This window comes from Poecilia reticulata, linkage group LG2, assembly GCF_000633615.1.
Source record: "Poecilia reticulata strain Guanapo linkage group LG2, Guppy_female_1.0+MT, whole genome shotgun sequence".
Classification (NCBI taxonomy): domain Eukaryota; kingdom Metazoa; phylum Chordata; class Actinopteri; order Cyprinodontiformes; family Poeciliidae; genus Poecilia; species Poecilia reticulata.
The window spans coordinates 6,888,368-6,905,874 of NC_024332.1; the positions used below are offsets into that span (position 1 = coordinate 6,888,368).

General features: G+C 41.0%; 2 protein-coding genes across 6 annotated transcripts in view; one reads left to right on the forward strand and one right to left on the reverse strand.

Annotated features, from left to right (window-relative positions):
- The window catches only part of LOC103474219 (potassium voltage-gated channel subfamily H member 7-like), a 62,127-nt gene extending 51,332 nt beyond the window's left edge, over positions 1 to 10,795 (forward strand). For all 5 annotated transcript variants that reach the window (XM_008425045.2, XM_017301714.1, XM_008425051.2 and 2 more), the window contains 6 exons: positions 891 to 1,096; positions 2,585 to 2,663; positions 4,504 to 4,788; positions 6,136 to 6,295; positions 7,923 to 8,112; positions 8,314 to 10,795. In XM_008425045.2, coding sequence (XP_008423267.1) covers positions 891 to 1,096; positions 2,585 to 2,663; positions 4,504 to 4,788; positions 6,136 to 6,295; positions 7,923 to 8,112; positions 8,314 to 8,568 — 1,175 coding nt within the window. In that variant the 3' untranslated portion in view covers positions 8,569 to 10,795. The remainder of the gene's footprint in view (positions 1 to 890; positions 1,097 to 2,584; positions 2,664 to 4,503; positions 4,789 to 6,135; positions 6,296 to 7,922; positions 8,113 to 8,313) is intronic.
- On the reverse strand, positions 10,796 to 16,518 carry LOC103474249 (sorcin-like). The gene is made up of 7 exons (XM_008425089.2): positions 16,252 to 16,518; positions 15,729 to 15,798; positions 13,203 to 13,246; positions 12,968 to 13,115; positions 12,601 to 12,714; positions 12,434 to 12,492; positions 10,796 to 11,364 (listed from the first exon to the last, which is right to left on the reverse strand). The coding sequence occupies exons 1-7, from the start codon at positions 16,480 to 16,482 to the stop codon at positions 11,338 to 11,340; spliced, it is 693 nt and encodes a 230-aa protein (XP_008423311.1). The 5' UTR covers positions 16,483 to 16,518; the 3' UTR covers positions 10,796 to 11,337.
- Between the last annotated feature and the right edge of the window lie 989 nt (positions 16,519 to 17,507).

A 17,507-nucleotide genomic window follows, 5' to 3' on the forward strand; every position in this document is an offset into this window, starting at 1 on the left:
AGCATGACCACAGCTGCAGCCGAAGCACAAATTGCTATCGACATCTTCCAGATATAATTAGAGCATTTTTCATTTGCTCTCCTTTCCTCTCATCCCATAAAACCAGCAGGTGTATTCCACTTTACGAGTTCTCTCTCCTCACAAYGTAGTCCCAGTTTGAAGCTGTAATGAAATGCCTCCAGTGCCCAAACTGGTTTTCTAATTCGGTTTCCACTACCAAAGAGCAAGCATAGAAAAAAGGTTTTCAGATACTGAAACTACTTATATTCTCGAGWTACTTTCACCATGTTAGCAATATGACAAACACAGATCAAGAACKTGAATAAAGTCTGATTACCATCAATATTTATATTAAAATGTCACAAAGTTCTCATTATTGACTAGCATTGAATAGATCTACTTTAATAAMCACTGGATTTAAAAACCTAATTTGTAACTTTTTAATTAAACGAGTTACAACAATGTTTAATATTTTCTTGTGGGATCAATAAAGTATTTCTGAATTAAATTGAATTTAGACAGAGTGACGACTGAACAACTTYCTTGATCTTAGCTGCTAACAGCTAATRAAAACATTTAAAATTAGAATACTACAATAAAAAAAATATACAAAAAACAAATGTGGTTTCAATTAAAAGCCTGWGTAATACCTGCTTAAAGGTTATTTTAAAAAGATATTTTAATCTGACAAACGAGACTCATCGGAAACGTATTTTCTAACTTACAAAGTGAGGTTTCTGCACCTCTACCATTGGTTTCAGATACGGCTGTTTCTGTGGAAATCTTGAGCCACATCCCTCCTCCTCATGTGACCAACAGCCAGGAGTGATAAGTGTGTCCTGACTCGTGTTTCTTTATCTTTTATGTTTGTCCTCCTGCGCCCTCTCCAGGTAAAAACGACATCTTCGGCGAGATGATCCACCTGTTCGCCAAGCCGGGGAAGTCGTGCGCSGACGTCCGCGCRCTCAGCTACTGCGACCTGCACACCATCCAGAGGGAGGAGATCCTGGAGGTGCTCGACATGTACCCGGAGTTCGCCGACCACTTCTTCACCAACCTGGAGCTGACCTTTGATCTTCGGGATGAAAACGCAAAGGTAGCCAGCATGAAGGTGAAACCAGCGACCTGAAGATGGTCTGATCAAAGAGATTCAAAGGGATTTGAGGCCTTTGAAGTAAAAACCACTGATTCYGCTTTACTTTAAAAGACCATTGACTGGAATGAAAGCTTTTCTTGATTAATTCTGCTTATCTCCTCTTTACTTAATTCAGTCATTCTCTTCGGAAACGTTTTCGCTGAGTTGGACTTTTTTCTTTTCACTGCTGCTTTACTGGAAGACGGAGAAAGAGGGAGCATGTTAGTCTGCATTACTGTGTCGTTTTATCCTTTAACTAGAGAGCTGGCACGCAGGTTGTAGTTGTCTTCTGTTATTTATTTAAAGAGGGCCGAGGAGATCAGACACATGAGAAACACGGCGAGATTACGGTAAAAACAGGACAGACACGGTGACCTAACGACACCGGACACAGTTCCTGTTACTCACTTTAAACCCAAAAGGTCACAACCTGTCCACGTTCTGCAGGATAAAGACACTCTGACAAGTTAAGCCTTTAAACATTTTCTCAAGGCACAACCACAAACTTTAATGTATTTCATTGGGATTAGTTTCAAAACTGATATTCTGAACAGTGTGGTGTGCTTTTATGCCAATAAAAAAAAAGCTAATAGCCTTAAAATTGACTTTATCTTAGTGTTGAGGTTGTTGGGTTAATRTGCAGCTGTGGTTGTATCTGATTTTAGTTTAGATTTAGAAATGATGACTCATTAAGGTGTTTCAATATGAATGAATTAATCTGATTATTTTTTWAACTTGTGAAAAGACAGAATTAATATAAAGTTTTAAATGGAAAGTAACACTAGGAGGACTTGTACTCTGCAGTTGTTCTCCAACATTCTGTCCAAGCACTTTTTAAAAATTTCTAGTGTCATTAAACTCATTAAACATTCAGGTGTTAAAGGTTGTTCATCGACAGCAAGATGCTTCCTGCAGATCCTCAGAGATGAACTTGCTTTTGTCCATAGAGGAAAAATTTCCCTTTTTCAGCATGAATTATAATTTCCAACCAGAAATCAGCACCTCTATGACCATAACACAGATATACAAGATTTAACTTTTAATGTTTTATTTGCACTTTAACTTGTGCTGACATATGGCTCATCAAGAGTGTTAATGAAAAATGATTAGTTCAAAAATGCTTCTTTTTTTTAAAGAAAAGATTCATTTTATTTGTTGTTTTGTGTTTAAATGTCTTCCTGTTTCTATGTTAAATTATTTTATTTTTTTTACCAAATTACTTGAAAATTGTCTCAAAACAACAATGTCATCAATTCTCACAATAACTTTAACAATCTATTGTCCAGAATAATGTATCCTAACAGACAAAGCAGAACTTTGTGCATGAATTCCCAACATAGCACACTGACGACGTGGTTTTTCCATGAAATATTGTAATAAAGTTTTAAAAGTTGAGTGTTTTTGCTGGGCAGAAGGTTTGAACCTGACCACATGTTCCCTGCTGTGCAGACGACCTACCCCAGTGACCCTGACATGGCGGACGGGAAGAGCCGCAGACGGGTTTCATACAAGAGGAAATCCTCCACAGGTAAACCTGAATAATTCTACAAATCTGAAAATAACTGCAAAGATTACAAGAAAAAAACAAGTTAGCATATTATTATCAGAATTCCATTAAACCACATTGAAGTTGGCGCTCATAATACGACTCAATGTGGTAAACYYCCTAACAGTTCAACACTCTGGGATTTAAAGTTTATTTTCTTGTTCTTTCGCTCTTCTGGTCTCTTGCTCTCTAACTGGACGTCTAAACTTCTCTGCTGACTCAACTCATCCAAAATATCAACATGGAACCCAGATAGTAGGTCAGAGTCTCATATTCAAAGTTCACAGGATAAAGTTTCTGACCTTCTATTGCACAGCTGTTATCAACAAGCTAGGCTCGCTTTGACAAACTTTACTTTAGGAAGAATTACTCTATAGGCTTGAGARCCCACGAGTGTTTAGACATCAGTCGGTGTTTTATGTGGCCACAAGCATGTGTTGATCATCAGGACATCTGTTGTAACAAGGACATTTCCCTGCACCTGTGCACCCAGAACAGGTGGAGCCGAGTCAAAAAAAGACGCTCCTCTGTGGGCCTAAAAATGGTTCAACACACAGAGGCCTGCAGCACAACGCAGCACACTGCAGCACAACGCTCACCTCCCCCGTTAGCAGGTCAGAGCTGCAACATGAGCTAGGCTGGCTGAACACCGGCATCATGTGGAGTTTTTCTCACTCCAGACTGTCCTCAGCTAAAACAAGCAGCTGGTTTTCCACCTCCTGTTATCCCTTACACTGTAAATCTTCACTTTTGTAAGTTATTCCAGGGGAAAGTCAAATCTGCGCAGGCTATGAATGTGTCATAGCTGAGATGTGTAGTGTAGATGTGTATTTTTGCATGTAGTTTTTTTTTTCCTAACCAAATTTAGCTTCAGTCAGAGCAGTATCAATTTTGACTTAAAATGAAATATTACCGTTGTTAATAATTTTTCTGAGTTTTGTTCTGTCAAAATGTCGACATTTTGCCTAGAAATCCAATATGGCTGCCACACATTTCTTATTTCTCCATTTTTAAGAGGTTTAATAAAGTCTGACTGCATTTCAAAATGGCCGTCTGCGAAGACTGACGAAGCTCCGTCTCCGTTGGTTGAAAACAAAGCAGCAGTTTTTAAGAGTAGTAGATCCTGAGTGACACTATTGTGTTGGTGTTGCTGATGGCATCACTTCAGTCGATTCTGCCGACTCTCAGCAGTCAGAAGATTAGAGTCGGAGGAATTTGTAAGACGTTCGACTTCTCAACCCCGGGTCTCTGCTCTCTCACCCCCAAGACGGGAGTGGCTGTAATTTGACTGCCTGTACACAAAGATGAGTCCACACAGCAGCACTCGGCATTCGGGTCGGCTTCAGAACAATTTAACTGGTCGTCATGGCTACAAGCATCTGTGAGTTTACCACCACAGAGAGCACAGACTGAGCAAACTGATCGTTTTATAACCAGCACACACGGGGAAAACATTCACATTGGTTATGATTATGAAAGTTACTAATTACCACTTTCTAAATCTAGAACCATTCTTCTTTGCCAAATTGTTCAGGCTCAGTTATATTGGATTGGGAGCATCTATAGTTTTTCTTTTTTGAAGTCTTAGATATTAACTTGACCCTACTTTAAACTTTTGCATAAAATCTCAAAAACAAATCATTTCTTGTCCTCTTAATATAAAAACAAAGTGTGATGTATAATTGCCTGAGTTCTGAGGACATTTAGTTGATGTTTGTCCTCAGTTTAACCCCCAAAGCAAAGCCAGTCTCCACCTGTTGTCATCCCAGAGGAAGTCTGAGCGTAGAACTTCCTGTTCCCTGATTACCGTTTCTCCCTACAGGCTCACACAAGGAGCCGGCAGCCCCACACTGCGACGCCAAGAAGGGCCGCGGCGTCCACGCCTCTTCGCCGGCCGAGGACAGGAGAGAGTCCGCCGAGGAGGGGGAGGAAGACGAGGACGAGGATGAGGAAGAGGAGGAAGGCAGGGAAGAGGAAGAGGAGCAGAGGCCCTTGTGTTCTGGTGTGCTTGGTTACCCGGTTGTTAGGGACCACACCCTGGGTCTCGGGCTGAGCGGGGCTCCTGAGGCCCAGRCTGAAGGAAACACACAGAACCAGGAATATAAAGGTGATTCTGTCCTTCATTCAGGTTCATTTAATAGTGAAGAGTGACTAGTTTTTAAGCAAAGACAATCAGTGTTGTCTTTGCTTAAAAACTATCTGATTGGACGCTGGTAAAGACTAAATTGTGCTAAAAGCAGTTAGCCTATGAGGAAAGCTGTTAATTTCTAAAATAGCATCTCTATGCTAAATATGATGTAGCAGCAGACGTCAACAATGCTAATGGTAGCATCCTCTGTTCCTGAAACACTATAATGTATAAAAAATTAAACGGATAACTATGTCCATTTATTTTTGATTTAGCACCAAACAGTGTTTGTGAATTAAAAATGTTGCTTGTTTTGTACATGTATACTTTTCAAATAAATTCATTACTGACCTGCAATGAACTTGATAAAAATGTTTAATCTAGTCCCAGCACTGATGTGGTAAATATTCATTCAAATTAAACTTGTATAAAATCAAAAATTCTTTACCTTTGTACAATTTATTAGAAAGAAGTAAAAATTAGTGTCACACTTTACTTATGTGATGATTCTAGATGATGATCAGTGTTAAAGTGAACAGTAACTCACTAATGCACAGGACAGAAGGAACAAAATAACACGTGTAAAGTTTGATTTGTAACGGGAGATCTGGGCAGAACTTCTCCACGTTCCCACGGCGACTACGTTGTGTCTGCTGCTTCATTTTCTCCAAACGGAACAGCGTCACCGCCTTGTCGGCCCACAGAAACCTGCAGCTCACATGCCGTTACGCCGCTGGCATGCGAGATGAGGAAACKGTGTCAGCGCGTTGATTTGATAGTAATATCCCATAATTCAGCTGTTACAGCTGTAAGAGGATTACTGCCAAGGTAGAGAGCAGTGATATTGATTACAGCCCAGGGAGGGAATGTCAATTTAATCTCCAGCCATTCATTTCTGAAAGGAGGCAGAAGAAATCTCCTGCTGAGAGCCCAACTGGCTGAGGGCGTTCTTTGGTGCGGCAGAGAGATTCAGAGAAAAATTTATGGAAAGTATTTATACCTTTTCAACTTTTACGCAGTTTGTCACATTACAGTGCTGCTCTTCTTGACCTTCTATGAGATAGATCAACACTTTTTTGTCCATCCCCTTCCTGAAGCATGGCAGTGGCAGCATCATGTTGCTCCCTTCAGCAGGGGATTGTGAAATAGGAGCTTTTTTGTATTTTTCAGAAATAAAAACCTAAAACATGAGGCGTCCATTTTGATTTTCAAAACTCACCTAATAGTTCAATTAATCCCTTTTCTATGCCAAAATGTCAAAAGTTCAATACGTCTGACGTCCCCCACCAGGCACAGGGTTTCCACTAACCTCCCATCTCCTCCCAGAGCTCCAGGCAGAGGACTGGGTGCCGCCTCATCCCGGCGCGGCAGCGGCTGAGGAGTCGGCTCAAAATCGAGACACAGCCGGGGAGGACGACAGCGACACGGACCTCACCTACGGGGAGGTGGAGCAACGGCTGGACCTGCTGCAGCAGCACCTGAACAGGTGGGAGCAGGTTCAGACGTCAGGATCTTTACCCGGCAGCCCACTGCTGCGTTTGACTCCATTTCTTGTAATAGGCCTTTTTATTTTTCATCACCTTCCTCTACAGCTCACAGAGCAGGGCCCATAATATAAACTCTAATTGGCTGAGAACTCGCACATACATTTGAGACCAGACAGTGGAGGCTAATGCAGGGGGAACAGTGAGCGGCTGGCGGGGCTCCTGGCTGCTGCTCTGATCCAGATGAGGGTGAAGCAGCCAGGCAGAGGCTATTTATAGAACGCTGCTACGAGGTGCAGACGTCACGGCGAACTCGCACAGTGCCGGAAAACGACTTCCTGAGCTGCTTTTTTCTACTATTCAGCCATTGATGCAATGTTGCATAAACTTTACAGTGCTTTAAAAAAGTATTCACAGTAAAACCAGAAATTTTGATCAATTTCTTTGATCAAAATTGTCAATAACTAAGTAGCACATAGTTATTGACAAAGAAAATGTACTTAGTTTATCAGTCTGCAGTTTAATGCCAATATAAGTGCAGCTGCTCTGAATATAAACCAAATTGTTTACATGGTATGACTGAAAAGGTGAACATTAAGATGAAATTTTATTGTTAATTATATTCAGGTTAAAAGCATTGTAATGTTAGTTTGCTTTAACTAACCCATTATTTGTTACTGTTTGAGCAAACAGACCATGTCTTGAACATAGTCATAAGTTAGAAAACAAATAGTTTGGGTTTTTTTGTCCATGCCTGGTGATGATAAATACTCACCTGATCATCTGGAGGATTTCAATTCAAGCAGTTTTTTGTGTTCAGACCCACATGAGCTGCAGCTGGAGGGTTTTCAGACATCAGTTTCCAAAGTCACTTTAGTCCTTGATAATATTTTCTGTCTGCTTTTAACACGTCAACTTTGGGTACACCGTGTTCTTTAAGTTGTCCATTTTCATTTGCCATAATGATTCTTCATCATCTGTCATTATTCACAATATTGATGCTGATCAGTGGCTCTTGCAGGACTTAGTCCCTCTGAAGAGTCACCTGGCAAACTAATGAGATGGCATTCAGATTGACATCACAGTCTKTTCTCTTTGCATGTACTTTGTGTCATAAAATACAAAGTTTGTAGCAGGGACAAGACGAAGGGTAATATACTTCTATTATAGAGGGTAACGTATCAGATTGGAAGTTCAGTGTCTCCCTCTAGTGTTTTAAGTGGGTGTTGACAGCCGACTTGTATAACCGATGGTTTTCAGCAGATCTGATTGATGCTCGCTCATTTTCATTCCTTTAATTTCTCCCCAGTGTATGTTGAGGAAACGATCCTGATTGCTGCAGCCGCAAACTCAGAGCAGCTCAGGCACAGCGAAAAGTAAATAAATAATCTGTAGTGATGAGATCACAGCAAGAGCTAAGTAGTTTAATGCAATCATCTCTGCTAATGTTTGGCTTGGTTTAGGAATTAAATAGCTGCAGAAGGCTTGATTTAGGASGAMRGATGTGTTCATTTGTTTTCTCATCCAGGTTTGCTCTCTCATTAAGTTGACTGATGAAACCCAGACTGATGAATTTCCTCACAGAAAACCATTTGTGTGTGTGTGTGTGTGTATCGTATGTGTGATCAGACTGGAGTCCCAGATGACTGCAGACATCCAGGCCATCCTGCAGCTCCTCCAAAGGCAGACYGCTGCTGGCCCCCCCGCCTACAGCACCGTCACCTCCAGCCCCGAGTACCACAGCCCGCCCATCAGGGTCCAGCCGGCACCGGCCATCCAGACGGACCTCACCCTGGACCCAGCTCCGCCTCTGCCACAGGTAAACCGGAATGGGACAGTGTGTGTTAACACACTGCTACAGTCCAACACCTTGTCTCAAAACTTTTGTGTTGCCTTTATTTTTCTACCACAGCTTTTCAGTATTCACTCAGTTTAAATCTGTAGAAGTGGTGCTTTTGTTTTAAAAATAAATAAATAATCAGTGTGCTACCAACACTGTAACCTTTTCGTTGTTCCTCAGGGCCCCGACTCAGAGAGCTCTGCTATGAAACCCAAAGACCCCTCTCCAGTTGTCCACACACAGACTCTTCCAGCAGGGCTGCTGGACAGCGCCCCCTACCCAGAGCAGAGAGACATGACTAGTGGCAGCAGCGGTCCAGCCACACCGGCGCGGTTCCCGTCGGGGCGGCAGGCTTCCCTCCCTGACGTCCCCGGCAGCTCAGGAACGTTGGGACTCCACAGGCCCGTGTCTGACCCCGGCCTTCCAGGACAGTAGCCCCGCCCACAACCCTTCGAGACTAAAGGTCTTCTCTTAAGCTTGACTCAGGGTCTAAGAAAGAGACTGAATTATGCAAAGGATTAAAAACTGTAGATTTTCTTCCATTCCTTTTGAGAACATCTCTGAAGCCCAGCCCTCCCCAGCTCTGATCTAGATGTACAAAATCCATTTATACTGAGGTATTTATACTCTATATTATTAAACATATGTAAAGTCATCATCAGCTATCCTGTACATAGTTCAAATAGACCACTGCCAGCAACACAAAGCACCTAATGTGCTACTTCTAGATATGCATGATCTACGTTCTCACGTTTTCCGTTCTGTCGCATGTTCCTCACACAGGCTGCAACTCCCGAGGCGTTCAGGTGTGATCGGCATGCTCAGAATACTGTAGCTAGTTTTCTACATCTATACCCTCTACATAGGGAACAAAGCTACTTGAAACTCACTGAGGCATTACCGCAAAATAATACAGGCCCTACTTTACCAGAGCTTAGAGGTTACGTTAGCGCTTACACTTTCTAGAATTTACCAGCTAACCTCAAAGTTCAGAGAAAATATGGCATGCATTATGTGACGCTGCCCTGTATTGTAGATTTTACGCCACCGCTTTAAAGTTGGAACYGTTTTTGCCCCATAAGATCTGTGTGTATATTTAGCGTGCCTACAGTCCACCACAACCAGAAGAACAAGACCTCGCCTTTTGAGAGCAATAATGACGGGCCAGTGCAGGCAACACTGGTGGACCTGAACCTTACAACCATCTGAACAGAGAAAAACCTACTTTTAACAATAMGGAGCTCGTTTCTGATACATTCACTTGCTTTGTCATTSACATGTCATGTAGGACAAATGAGTTAAAATCGACATCATCCAATTTAGTGAGAGCTTCAGTTAAATTGGTTTTTAGTACATTGTGTTCGACAGATGCCCTGTTCCTTTAAGTGTCATAGTAACACTTAAAGGGAAAAGGATGCGACGGTGATAGCGAGAGACCAAGGCACTCGAATACCCTTAAATCAACTTTCTTTTCTGTCATTGAGAGCTGGACGGTGCATGCTTTAGGTCTTCCGTTGTTTTCTAAGAAACGACAACTTCCTGAAAGAAAGTATAATCAGAAAAACTAGAGATAAAATAAATTTTGGCCATAGCTTTATTCGCTTGCTCTAGCCTTCATATACAAATAGGGTTAGCTGTCAGATACTCTACCATCATTTTAACTTRATCTGCATGCTGAAGTGGATCCGATTCCAGCATCAACCCCAATAAACATTCTGGGTCTCTATATAAACAAACAGTCAGCACAACATCCAAGACCTATTTTTCGAAACTGTACCCATTTCATTGGTGGTTTGTGTTTCACGGTTTCTGAGCCTGTTGTGGGAATGGATGCAATACATCACCTCTTAATGTAGCAAGGCAGAAAGATGTTTATCCTATACAACGGTGTGAAGAAGATGTTTTACATCATGTTTCATTTTGTATCAAACTAATTTTATTTTCAGACATATAGCCAGAGTAGATACAAACTGRAGTCCTCAAATTTCATTTGTCAAAGTTTAAAACCATAATTTTCCTCAAATGGCCATGCTGGTTTGGCCTTTTAATTCATGTAACAAATGAAAACTGCCTTTTGTATTAACTCAGGTTATATTTTCCATTAAAATTAGTTTGATCTGAAAGTAAACATGCAAAAACAGAAAGCTGCGAGGAGACCAACCTTTTCCCAGCACTGTAGAGTCTTTGTTTCTCCATCCACTTATTCTGCATGCAGAATTAGGCTAGTTTTTACCGATCCCTCAAATCATACCAGCAGAATATCTAAAATTATAAACAGACAAACTAAGGACATCAAACAGACCTAAAGAGAAATTGTCCAAGTATTTCCACCAGAGCGCCGCCTCTTTCCTTTGATCATCTGTCTTGAGACACAGAGCTGAGTTGCCGGCTCGTCTGCTGAACTTTTGATGGGATTTGCAAACTTTTGCACAGAGAAGCAACCTTGCTGTACTGGATCTAAATGTCACTTTTTAAATCTAGTGCTGTTCACAATTGTTTTTATGCATTTTTTTAAACGTTTGCCACTGTATTTTATACAATGCGACACTTAACAGCTACTCTGAATGTTTCTGTTCTTAACTATATTTAAAGAAATGAAGTATATTGTGTAAATAGACTGGGAAATAATGCACAATTGTATAAATGAATATAGAAAAATTAATGATTGTAATGTGTTTATTTTAACAAAAATATGAATTTGTTACAGAAGAGGGAGTGTTTGGCTTTGAGTGTGAGATTTCAGGCACTACCAATAATCACAGGGTAAACATGAATAGCAAATATCTAATGTGATCTTTTATGATAAACATAGCTGAAAATGGTCATTTTAAATTAAATCACCACTTTAGGATAATTTCTTCTACAATCACATTTCACAACATGCACTGGAAACTAACTATAAAAAGATATACTTCAGCATATATTCTGATTATAATGGCACAACAGGTGTAAGTACATTCCTTATGCATTAGTTCATTATACGTATTCCAAAGTAAAAGTAAATTAGATTAGCAGGTGTACAGTGAATTGTCCAAAACTCCCCTCTAATGTCAATAATGCTGTCTGCGTTTGCATTACAAATATCCAGCGCAAACGTTACAAACATGGAGTTGTTTCCTGCCGTGTGATATACTGGCCGGCTCAAGGTGCTGACCTGACTGCCCTGGACGCTCTGACCTCTGGTTGTGGGGCAGGAGGCGGGGCTTAGATGGCCATTGTGCACAGAATGAACTGTAGGCAGAAGACACAGAGGGAGAGAGAACGGGTAAAGCACATTCAGCAACAAGCTGACAGATAAAGCTGCTCTGTTGTCTTTAATCACAGCACAAAGTCCAAATGTTGCACCATCAGATAACATAGCAGGTCTGTGCATGGAATTATGGGAAAACCTTTATACTCTACAGATACAAGTACTGGCTGCCCAGGACAACAACCATCAAAGTCTAGATTACACCACATGCAAAAACGACTCAAATATTTACTTGTTTTTGCAGCTCTTACAAAAGCTTTAAAGGGCCAGTATTCTAGGCACAGTGCAATTTTATAACTCAAATATGACGTAAAAGAAATGCGACTTTGTAATTTAACAAATTGGGCCTCTGTCTCTTTAAAAACTCCTGTTGAAGACATTCAGGAAGTCATCGCAACAGTTTTCCTCTATCAACCCTTTAGCAGCGTTTTTACCAACATTGCACTGAAAAGTGGCTCAACAGATGCAGATCCACCAGATATTTGCCAATTTCTGCCAGCTAGTCTGAAGGAGTCACAGGGAAGTGCTGCTCAGAGAAGGAGCTGTGCCTTGAAGGGGGGCAGTAGGTCCAAACAAGTTTCACAGAGCTGAATGGTTGCCACAGGAAATTAAAAGATTCCTCAAATTCTTGTCTTTCATAAAATAATGAAAACCTCTGAAAAGTCCATTTTATATAATGCTGCTCCTTTAACAAATATATTTAGAATTTTATGGTACTGATAAAAAAAACAATACATAACTGTAGGAGTACAAGAAAAATAATGCAGATTGCCAGATTATCAAAATCCAATACTCCTGAATAAAACCTTGCAGCCAGTTTCCCTTATTAGCATTTAAAGTTAGATTGATCAGAATCCAACATTACTGAGCTGCAGCTGAGCTACAGAGAAGAACTCTAACTATGAGTCACTTTCCTTCCACTTTGTGTGTCATTCTCCCACAAAACTCCCCAAACGTGTTGAAATATGTGGCCATAAGGTGACAGATGCTTGTGCAAAGCTTCTTTACTGACAAACTACATACTGAAGAAGAAGAAGTGACAGCACTTACGTCATCGTACTGGAAACTGACTGACCCCTGCTGCATGGTGTCTCTCCGTCTGAAGTTGTCTGTAACAGAAAAAGGAAGCGGTGACTACATGAATCAGTTAACAGKGTTTCAAAGCAGAGGTGCTATTAAAGGCTCTGTGAGAAAACCTGAACCAATCAGGTTCTAACCTGTTAGAGCTCGCAGTTTAACGCAGCAGGCCACRTAGTCGTCAAAGTAGATTCTGCCTCCTTTGTTGTAGCGCTTTATGATTGCATTCAGGCCCTGAGGACTGATGCGGTAACCTGATGCAGAACAAATTGGGGGTGGAGGGATAAACCACACAGAGTTCTGGTAAAATGAACCTTGACTCATTTTAAACCAAGTGCATCTATTGAAACACAGGAAGAAAAAAAAATAATGAGTAGTGACGGTTTCCTCTGCAGTGATAAATGGAAGATGAGCTCAGAGCTCATTTGGATCTAAATGAGTTTAATTAAGAGTCGTCCTTCAGGTGCTGTCTGGCTATCCGTCATCGTGAACGCTTCCCGCTCTCACCCATGGCGTTGATGGCCTGGGACATCTCGTGAGGTTCTACGGTTCCACTGCGGTCCTGGTCGAACATCATGAAGTTCTGCTTCCAGCCGTTCAGAGCCGCGAACAGCTCCTTGAACTCGTTGAAGCCCATCTTGCCTGTGAAGTCCCGCTGGAGACGGTCTGGTTAAGTTTTCATAAACGGGTCACGTGTCCAGGTGGAGGTGGGTGGGGGGTGAACCCGTCACACAAAGGATACGTCAAGCATCGCAATCATGATCCTGCAGGTATCCAGGCTAAATGCTGCACAGATAAAACACAAAAAGGTATTCGTTACAAATGCAGCAAATTTACAGTTTAATTTTCAATAATAGTGATTTTTTTGTGTCTCTGAACATCAAGAAACTACTTTAAAATCKAATTTTTATTCCACTAAAATTTGGYCAATAACTAACAGGAATCTGTCTCAACCCATGGTGCTGCCACCACAGCAAACTAATCTCATCTAATATTTAAACTTGAAGCAGCCTGTGAGCAGGAGACTCAGATTCTTTAAAAGAGGAAGATCAGGAACGTCCCATTTGGGAAACGATCAACCTGGATTTTTAGCCAAAYCAGGAGGAACTGAGAAAACCTGACTTAAAGGAAACACAATGTTTAACTGATATTCAACATATTTTCTGTTTTAGGTTAAGATGACCAAATGCCAGATTATTAGGAAAGAGATGATGTCATCTGTAACTTTTTTAAATTCCAAAACTTTACACACATTTCCTCAGTAGTGGGTAGCACTGCCTTTTCAACTTGTGAAACATGTTCAGTAACCTTCCACCAGCTTCTCGCAATAGTTTTCTATAATTTCCTGCAGTTGTTGGAAATCATCCAGGTCAGTTCCAGAAGAAGTCACAGAGTAAGAGTCAATACTTTGAATCTTTAGTCAGGCTGTGCTGGCACAAAATCCTTATCGTGCTCAAYTCATCTTAATAACCGTGTTTTCCTCTTTAGAAGAGGGTTATGAAACTCTCTGAACCAGATGCCGAGAGGGACTCTTGTAGAATAAAAGCACACAACTCATCTGAAGTTTAATTCTAGTTCTTTCCATTTTTCTTCATCCCTCTTCACACCAGTGAACCACATGCTGCAGTTGTGCTAAAGTCTGAAACAATTTTCCAAACATGGGAGTGACATTCCTCCTTTATCTCTTGGTAATTGTAATGTTTTATAGCCTGAAAGCACCTTTTCAATAAAATATATTATTATTAGAGATGTGTCGATCAGGTTTTTTCCTGCCGATACCGATCACATAATAATTTTWTTTTTTTTTWWYMWTTTWTWWYMMYWMCSGKTWMMWTWWKKKGRAAAARGRAMCMWTWAWTYMMCYTWWTTTWRRMMAAAAMYTKKYYWAAAATATTAATAACTTTTTTCAAGAAGGAAACCAAAACAAAAAAGGCTTTTTGCAATTTGTCCTCCTACCATAATACTTACCTTAAACAGACTGATGACATATGAAGGCTCTGAAGAGGCTAAATAATGCAAAGAGTCAAAATAAAACCTCTCAACATTGCCAAAAAAATTCAAGCATAAAACTTAACATTCAAAGGCAAAAACAGTATCCATTACAATAAACAATCCAGAGTTACTGAATGAAAACTTCCTGATAGCATGGCGGCTAGCTGATTACTGCTAGTTCTGAKTGGCTGTTTCTGACTGAGCGGAGTAATTATGCAGAGCAGGGAGGAGATYGRTTATTTTTTTAGAGATTATCTGTCTCATGTTACATCACAGCTCAAAGACTTACATTATTTTGCGGGTTATTTGTTTAGCTTTCTGACCATCATGCTAATCCAGGTGAGTGTTTGTAGCTGTGCGCTGCTTTACCTGCTATCTGATCCTCCATGTCTTTTTTACTGCAGTGAGCCTCGATGTAGCCAAACTCCGTCAAGTATGGCATTGTTTTTATGTCGTATTAGCTTCGTTGTGTTGATGCATTTTGACGTGTTTCACCCCGAGGTCATTTTCCGCCGCAACACGCAAACGTCCCCATTGACTCAGTGCATTATAGTTCCACATCACTTAGGATTTGTTGCTGCGCGTTTGCGCTGTGTGAAGGAAAGAGACCAGCTGCACAGGCAGGCTGCGAAATGAGATGCAGGTGATCGGTTTGTGTGATCGGCAACAAGAGACCGAGATCAGCGATCACCGATCATACACTTTTTCACGGAAATCGGCCGATTATGATCGGTGACCGATCGATCRGCACACCTCTAATTATTATTATAATAAATACTTCTACAGCTACAAGCAAGTAAAGTTTCCATGGTTATTGCTTGACGTGGTGGCAGACTTCTGGGTATTTATACTAATTTACATATGTATTTATGGGTGGACGACAGGGCGGACCAGCAGCTGTATTCTTATTATTTATATTATTAGGTATAAAGAAAAGGTGCGCAGGTATGTACRTGCACACGGMTTTATATATTCAAATATTTTTATAGCACTGCACTTTTCTAAATTTGTTCRTATACCAAGTTTTAGTATGAAAMCTGYGCACTCTTTCATAAATGAGGCTCCTGGGCTTCTGTCATTTCTTTATAAAGGTACAGTAAYCTTAGCCAAGCTATGGCTCTTATGATTCTGGCAYTGAACAAACAGAAACATATGTTGCAATCCCCAGTGATCTAAAACAGGAAATGTTTATTCGTATCTAATGCCAGACCGTGAGAAAATGAGTGTTTGTAACTATCTGGTTTCAGCCATCATACAGAAGCATAAATAAACTTACGGTTGTAGCTGCCAGTGAATCCAGCCTGAGTCAAACACCTCTGGAGCTCTTCTGCGTCCACCTCTCCATCCTGCACAGAGAGTGAGACCACTACAGGTGTAAAAAAAACTAAAGATGTCTCTAAGGTTTAGAGGTGTGGTTGAAGCTGTTAGTCGTAGATTCAGCCGTTTGACCCCAGACTGCAGGTCTTCATTCTCTTCTCTCTGCCCATTTCCTGTCTGATTACTGTGAATAAAAGACACTCGTTTTCTTTTTAATCYACCAGTTTTTTCCAAACGGATGGATTTGGAAAAAAATCCATCAGTTTTTGAATATGAATATGATCCCCTGATCATATTCAGGGGATTCAAATACAAAGTTAATAATAATAATAATAAAAAAAAACAATTATTGTTCATCTGCTTTTTCATAACTAACTTCCCCATTTTCTGGGGAAGCGTAAAGACTTCCCCAGAAAACAGAACCCATATCTGTGTTTTCAAGAACTTCTCTCTGTTTRGACTTGCAGCCCACCGATGCTCACCTGTCCGGCGATAGCGGTGAARTAACCCCACATCGGATCGTTGGCAGCTGGGGTCGGGGCGCCGTATCCACCTGGGTAGCCTCCTCCTGCTCCGTATGAGCCRTATCCTGGCTGGTGTCCTGGGCCTCCCATGTGTCCGCCCATCGGACCTCCCATGTGTCCACCCATCTGCCCGGGCATGGGACCTCCCATGGGGCCCCCTGGCATCCCTTGCTGTGGCATCCCTGGCATGGGGCCACCATACTGAGGAAATGGATCAAACAGGAGAGAAATTCAACCTCTAAACATGTAACAGCAGGATCTGAACTTCAGACAATAATGACACTCAGACATAGGTGAAAAGAATAATTGATGGATGAAATGATGAAGAACAGACAGATGATTGAAGGATGACTGATTTGGTGACAACCACAAGGCTAAACAAATGGCTGGATGGACAGAATGATATAGATGGAGGACACTAATGGACCAAATGTACAGACAGGTATGTCTAACTTTGGCTTGTGATTTTTTTCTGCTATCTGCAAAACAAATCATCTCTTGAGGTCAAAGTGCATCTTAAATGTTGAAGTAATGAAGTTTGTAACAAGTCTGTAACTTGTTAATGCAACACATTAACATGTAAACTACGTTAATGGACGTCGCCGAGTTTAAAWTCCACCTCCTTAACCAGAACGCTGTTACCTCGTGTATGACGTCAAACCCAGCATGAGTTGCGACATCCGAGATGTATGGAAAGCTTGATAAGCTTCAACTCTGACCTATGGCTCATYCAAAGCGCGGTAAACCATGTCYGACSGCACCTGGTCCACGCCTTTCACTTTGTCACGTGACACCTTCATTCACAACACCTCGTTTATTTAGATTTAAAAGACACYAATGGATGCATTGAGCTCTTTATTTTKTACTATACCTTTAGCATCAAATTCTCCAGGGGATTTAGGCTAAACATATTTARCTGAAAATTGTAGATAACGTACTTTACTGTTTTAAATAAACTAAATATCCAAATAAAACCCCTTTWATGACGCAGCGTTAACGTAACGGGGTTTTTTCACCCGGAAGTCAGCATTTAATTTTAGCATGCAGCAAATACCAGAACCGTTGCTCATTTACTCTCCTCAACATGAAATACTCCCATTTCTCCYWCAGAACAATTGAGGCTCAAAACTTTCCCAGGAGGTTACGGGCTAGTCTGTCTTTCTACCCAACTAAAGTTGGTATCTTGTGGGGGGGAAAAAACAAAAGACAAACAC